At 40.8% G+C, this 6831-nt stretch overlaps 1 protein-coding gene across 1 annotated transcript in view; it reads left to right on the top strand.

Moving 5' to 3' along the window:
* The first annotated feature begins 3670 nt into the window (after positions 1 to 3670).
* The window catches only part of SETX (senataxin), a 24842-nt gene continuing 21681 nt past the window's right edge, over positions 3671 to 6831 (top strand). Inside the window, exons 1-4 of the mRNA XM_010143978.1 lie at positions 3671 to 3850; positions 4988 to 5198; positions 5386 to 5495; positions 6318 to 6537. Of these exons, the coding sequence (XP_010142280.1) occupies positions 3671 to 3850; positions 4988 to 5198; positions 5386 to 5495; positions 6318 to 6537 (721 nt within the window). The remainder of the gene's footprint in view (positions 3851 to 4987; positions 5199 to 5385; positions 5496 to 6317; positions 6538 to 6831) is intronic.

Genomic DNA, 6831 nt, shown 5'->3' with positions numbered 1-6831 from the left:
TTGCGCTTGGTTAAGGCTTTGCTCGCTTAGCGAGCGGAGGTCGCTTTTTACGCCTTTTGTTAGAAGAAGGTGCGGTGGATAACCGTATCGCCCGCATTTGAATGACAGAAGGGATTCAGCTGCAGACGCTACGCACCGCTTCAGCCAATGCGTGTTTAATATAGCGCTGTTAATCTAAATACCGAAGCAATTCTCAGCCTATTACGTCTGCCCATTACTGTTTTGCTCTAGATCGTTGAAACACTGTCAAGACTCGGTTAGCAGGGGATGGACTGTTGAAGATCCTGTAGTGCTGTGCCGTACTCGAGGGTATGTACGGCTGACAGTGCCAGCCCCCTTCTCTAGCTGCGGGGCAGCGCTGCTCTCTTCCTCACCATGTGAGCCGGCACACCCGCACAGCCAACAACTTCCTTTTCCAAAGGTAAATACACAATTGTGTCGGTTTCTTTTTTTCCCCAGTGTGTATGTATGAGGAAATGTATGATTTGGGTTTTTCTAGGTTTCCCTTTGTAGGAAACGAGCAAAAGTCTCGCCAGAGAGACTCAGGTCAGACCCCACAATGAAGCACTTAGTTTTATTACGTTCTTGCAAGACCGGGTGTCTAGCTTAGTAGGCACAATTTGCCAAAGCAATACATGAGGTTTTATACCCTATTCCCGAAAGATCCCTCCCTTGTTTCCCCATTGGCTGGGCACTCCAAGGTTTACAAACTTACCCGTCACACCTATTACATGTTACAGGTAACATTAGATCATCCAACTTCCTGCATCGCGTGTCTCATATCGTGGACTTATGCCTCCCCTAGGAGGAGAAAGTAATATTCAACAGCCTATTAAGCAAGCGCAGTGCTGCTTCCCAAGGCCCATCCATCCTAGTCAACCCTAGTTTGACAGATTCAATGTTTTATGGCCCGTTATCTGGTTTCTTCTCTCTTTTAATTGCCTTCTGGTTTCTTTCTCGTCTTGCACGACTGCCTCCCATTTACTTTATCAGTTTCTTTTAGATACAAGAACAACATCCCTTTGTTCCCTTCTCGCATCTAACTAGTAGACATGATTTGTCAGAACAATACATGAAGTTTTATACCCTATTCCCGGCTGAAAAATCCCTCCCTTGTTTCCCCATTGGCTGGGTACTCCAAGATTTATAGACTTGCCCAACACGCCTATCATATGTTCCAAGTAAAGTTAGATCATGCTACTTCATGCATCGCATGTCTCATTATCCTGAATTTATGCCTCCTCTAGGAGGAGAAAATAATATTCAACAGCTTATTAAGCAAGCGCAGTGCTTCTCCCAAAGACCCATCCACCCTAATCAACCACAGTTTGACAGATTCAAGGACTTAGGGCCCGTTATCTGGCTCTTTCTCTCTTTTTATTGCTCTCTGGCTTCTTTCTCGTCTCCCAAGACTACCTGCCGTTTACTTTATCGGCTTCTTTTAGATACAAGAACAACGTCTCTTTGTTTCTTTCTCACAATCCCCCCTTTTCTTTTTCTGAGTTTTGTTGATTCTTGTACCCATAAGAAGCTTCCCACCTAGCTAACATTTCTTCACATTCTTTTTCTCTATCTTTTTCTTCCTTCGAATTCTGTTAGGTACAACTTGTTTTGATAAGGTGGAGGATCCAGGGACATCTTCTTGGTTATTGCCATTTCTGTCAGGCTTTGTACTAGTCCTCTTACGCATGAAATAATACAACACCCTATAGCTACTAATACCCCAGCTACAACAATTAAAGAGGTGATAATTGATACTATCATTCCTTTCCACTTGCCAAACCATGAATCTAACCATCCGGTCAATGATGTATCTATTCCTGAATTTTCTGCTAACTCATCTGCTAGAGTGGTTAATCTTTGTAGAGCTCTGGTAATAGTTCTGTCAGGGGCAGTATTGCTGGGAATGAAAGTGCAACATTGTCCCCCCGACATAACACAAACCCCTCCTTTCTCTGCTAACATCATATCCAGAACCATCCTGTTTTCCAATGTCATTTAGAAGGTCCCCTTTTCTACTGTAGAGGAAGTGGTCTCTGTAGCTTCTTTTCTCATTTTATTCATCAATTTCCAGACTGCTTTGCCCCCCCGACATAACACAAACCCCTCCTTTCTCTGCTAACATCATATCCAGAACCATCCTGTTTTCCAATGTCATTTAGAAGGTCCCCTTTTCTACTGTAGAGGAAGTGGTCTCTGTAGCTTCTTTTCTCATTTTATTCATCAATTTCCAGACTGCTGTTCTAAATCTACCTACGGGATCTGCTCCTGCCGCTTTACCCCAAGTCCATAGGTCCAGTTTAACCCTCTCTATGTTCCATCTGCTCCCTTTACAGTAATGATTAAAGGGTTACATTTGAGATCCTGACAGTTAGGCATGGGTGTTCCTTTAACTATAGTGATTCCAGCCTTCAGCCTTTCCCATGGTTCCGGCGGTGTAGCTGTCCATCCACCGTGTTGGGTAGTCCACCACGCATCAGACCACGTTGAACAAGGAGAGCCTCTAAAAATGTCTGGGCATAAATATTTGTCGTGACTACTCAACCTTCTTTGATTTTCTAAATTTCCACAATCCGGCAAGCATCAACCTGTATAGTTTGTGCACTACGCATCAGACCACGTTGAACAAGGAGAGCCTCTAAAAATGTCTGGGCATAAATATTTGTCATGACTACTCAACCTCCTTTGATTCTCTAAATTTCCACAATCTAATATCCAGCAAGCATCAACCTGTATAGTTTGCGCCCTCTTTCCTTCAGTAACATTTACCCACAATTTTACTGGATAAGTAATCACTCTTCCTCTTATTCCCAGATTCTTATACAGACAACAGTTCACTATTATCACTGTTCCCCATGTTAGTATTGATAGTATCCCTTTGCCTCCCATGGCCCCAAAATCTGCATTTTTCTATACAACCCCTTTTCCCCTCCTTGGTGTGCTGAATAACCAAAATACCATCTTTCCTTTTCTATAGTTAGCTCGAGTGTTCGTGCTTTTCCAGTATTCTGGTGACTTTTTCAGACTAGCAGGTTCTGAGATAACCATATTGCTGCTTAGTGAAGAACTTTTCCTTATAAATAAGGCAATCTGTGGTGAGAATTTTGTGATACTTTCTAACTGTAATAAGAATGAAGACAGAAACGTGCATAAATATCCTTTGCTCTTGACAGCAGGGATTTGTTGACCTATAAATTTTAGCAGGATATTAAGAAAAAGAAGCTAATTAAATTTTGTATTCATTAGACCTAGTTTCCACAGATCCCGGTAAAACAATGTAATGAAATTTCGCACTGTAGTTCTGGAAGTTGTGTGTTAAGTGTGGATGGGGGGGGAGTTGTGTGTAAAGGGGATTTTCACATGTTGTTTTGTAGTTTGCAGATTATGTAATTTAACTTATTTTCAGTGCTTTGCTTTTAATGTTTGCCATTCAGCAGGTATATTTTTGTGCAATGTTCATTTAATGCTTTAATCTGTACTTTTGTTTAATTGCATGTGCTTATATTATATAAGAACATTCAAGAACGCATGCATGTACCCTGCTAATGAGTTACGTAAAGCCTGAAACTCATCATCCTTGAAAATGAGGTGCTTTTGTGGCTGAAGGAAAATACTTTGCCACTTCCAGTCTTTGGACTTCTGTTAATTCCTTCCTCTTTCCATCCAAAGAATGAGCACATGTCGATGGTGTACACCTGGTGCTTTTGACACCACTGAGTTCCTGAAGAACTATGCTTCCAAACGGTTGTCCCCGGAAGATCTTGAAGGATCCAACGATGATCTCTGTTACTGCCTGGAGTGTGTGGTTGAGTACCACAAAGCAAGGGAAGAATTGCCGGGGCTGCATGAGGTAATTAAAGCTTTGGCCTCTGTCCTTGCTGAGCAGGAGGCCTTGGAAGACTGCAGAAGAGGCTTCTGTGCTCCAGCCCAGGGGGGTGGTTTGTGCAGATGTTGTGGTTTATTGGTTTTTGGAAATGGGGAATGATGGTTTTTAACTGTCTGCTTTTTTTAGGTTGAGTTGCAAAGAGCTGATTGTAGAACAGGAAGACCCTTTTGTTTTGTTTATATTCAAAATAGTGAGAACTAAAACAGCAGTGGAAACTGGCTAGACATCATAGATTGAACTTCATTCATGCTGTGCTAGTTTGTCTGAAAGAAAGAACACCTGCCACACAAACTAACAGCTTTAATATATTTCCTCTGGTTTCTGTTCTCCTTTCGGTTTGTTCCTCTTTTTGTTTGCTTTCGTTTCTCATTTGTAGTTCTCTACTATGCTTGAATTTCAGAGAGCTGATCTTGCAAGCCTGTAAGATTGTGAGATTAAAACCACTCAAAAAAAATTAAGAACTCTTTATTATAAGCCTTTTACAGTTCTCCCTCATTAGTATCCAATTTTGTATTTTGAAAAGCTTTTATTCCCTTATGTGTGTATGTATGTAAAATGAATGTTTTATAGCTAATGGATCATAATACAGGTGTCTAAAAGTTGCTTTTTAAATTAGTTAGCTAAATTTCTCTGGAAGGCAAATCCTGTCTGAGTGTAGGTTGGGAATAAGTGGGTGCTGAAAGTTCCTCTCTGTGTCTGTTAATTGTAGGAGTAACCTGGGTTTCTAATGGAGGTTTGGAGCAGTTACTTTAAATGGCTGGCGGTGAGCCAAATCCCCTACAAATATTCAGCCAGTCAGTCTGTTCACGTTGTTTACACTTGCTTTCCTCCACTGATACACTGCAAAATATGTAAGAAGGCAGATTTTAAAATGGCTTTTGCCATCTTCCTAAACACTATCACTTTCTGTATCATGCACTTCTTTATATTGGCCAGTGGAACAGAGTTTTGTGGCTAACCTGTAGCCTGAAATAATTATTAAAATGGTTTATGAATATTTAACAGGATTATAAAAGTGCTTCTGGTTTTCCCTGTGCTGATAAATGTCCTTAACTGCTTTCTTCACAAATACACTTTGAGTTGTTTTCCACCCCCGAATAGGTTTTGTGGGAATTGGAAACCTCCCGACTTGCTGCCCACATTGAGACATCCATGCAAGAAGAAGCTGGAGAAGACGATGAGTTGTTTGTAGTGGATGAGAATGGAGAGACACAGCTGTCGGGTTACGTGGGCCCGGAATTTGAGAACAACCTGCGAGTGCCCCTTCTAGAAATACTGAAATACCCCTATCTGCTGCTGCAGAAGAGAGTCAGTAGGTATCTCGCCGTACACGGCTGGGAGGGCACGGTACTCTTCCTACTGAAGGAGTTGAAAACAACAAATAGGAGCTAAAGCAAAGTACCTGTGTGTGTGTGTGTATGTATGTTATTTTGATACTAAATATCTTGTTTTGTGAGTGTATAAATTAGTTTTTATTATAACTGTATTTGTCCTTTTAGGTGAGCTGTGTGTAGAAGTGCTCTGTAGAATGGAACAAAGCCACAGGTCCTTTCAGGTCTTTGAGAAATACCCAGGAATTTATCTCTTTTTGGTTCACCCAAACGAAACAGTAAGTTGCTTTTTCTGTTCTACTGCAATTTAGTTTTCAATAGCAACAGAACAGATTCTTCAGACATGTCCAATTGTCTGCTTTTCTGCATTGTTTTGAAGATGATCTTTTATCCAGGAAGAAGGCTGTCCCTTCAAACTACACATCCTAGAAGTCAAACTGGTATCAATAGTAGGGAAGAGTACAAAAAAATAGTGTTAATGCAGAGAACTTAAGAGCGTAGACCCCGCTGCAACTGGAGGGCTTGCTGGAACAGCGAATCCTGCTTTCATGCACCACATTCATGCTGAAGGGAGATAGAGTGCTTTTACTGCAGGCTGTGGGAGGCTTTTCTAAACACCAGCGGGGAGCTGAAAGTTGTCCTGAGAAACAGTAAAAGGTGTGATAGTGTCGTACTTCAGCTTGCTCAGCTCTGAAGTTTCTGTAGTAGGTCAGAGAATGATTCTGCCAAGGTGAGACCTGACCAGTGTCCTGTGCTGACAGTACAACGTCTGCTCTTGTCATACACAGTTATCGTAAGAAAATGCTGGTTAGTAAAGCTTAAACAATGTAAAGGAAGTGCAAAAGCAAATGTTAACCCTTTGTCACATGAATCCCAAGGAGTTTTATTTGTATATATTAGTCAGAAATTTAACTTCTTTGTTACCAACATGTTCTTATAGTAAGCTAATTTCTAAGGTTATTTTGGAAAGACACTTACTTGCAGTTTCAAGACCTTACTTCAGTGAAAATAGACGTTTGTCCGATTTGCAGCAGCAATAGTTTCTAATCTTGCAGCATTGTGATTTTATTAATACTTAACTCTTTTGTTTCAATTCATAGATTCGTCGATGGGCCATCCTGACAGCAAGGAATTTAGGGAAGGTTGACAGGGATGATTACTATGACTTACAGGATGTGCTGACTTGCTTGTTCAAAGTTATTGAGTTGGGGCTTTTTGAGAATCCAGATATTTACAGCTCTTCAGTGATTGAAAAGGGTAAACTCATCCTTCTGCCATCTCATTTATACGATGCTGCCAACTACAAGAACTATTGGCTAGGTGAGTATTAATGATCAGAAAAAAATGTCTATGTAGTCTCTCATTTTTTAAGCACTTTTTCAAGAAAGGGCTCTACTATTTCATAGGTGCTGTTTGTTTTGGGGCATGTCAAATGGGAAACGACTGCAGTAGTGAGGAAGTGTTTAATTTCTCTTTGCTGTTTATCTCTGGTCAAGTGTGACACTGGTAATGGCATTTGGAAAATGATCCTTGATTTGGTGAAAATTAAACAAATTTTTGCAAATATACAGATAGGTTGCTTCTGTTTGTGAGGTTTGATTTTTTTTTTTTTTT

Source organism: Buceros rhinoceros, unplaced genomic scaffold, assembly GCF_000710305.1.
Source record: "Buceros rhinoceros silvestris isolate BGI_N320 unplaced genomic scaffold, ASM71030v1 scaffold3449, whole genome shotgun sequence".
Classification (NCBI taxonomy): Eukaryota; Metazoa; Chordata; class Aves; order Bucerotiformes; family Bucerotidae; genus Buceros; species Buceros rhinoceros.
This window is presented reverse-complemented; position numbering and strand designations above follow the sequence as displayed.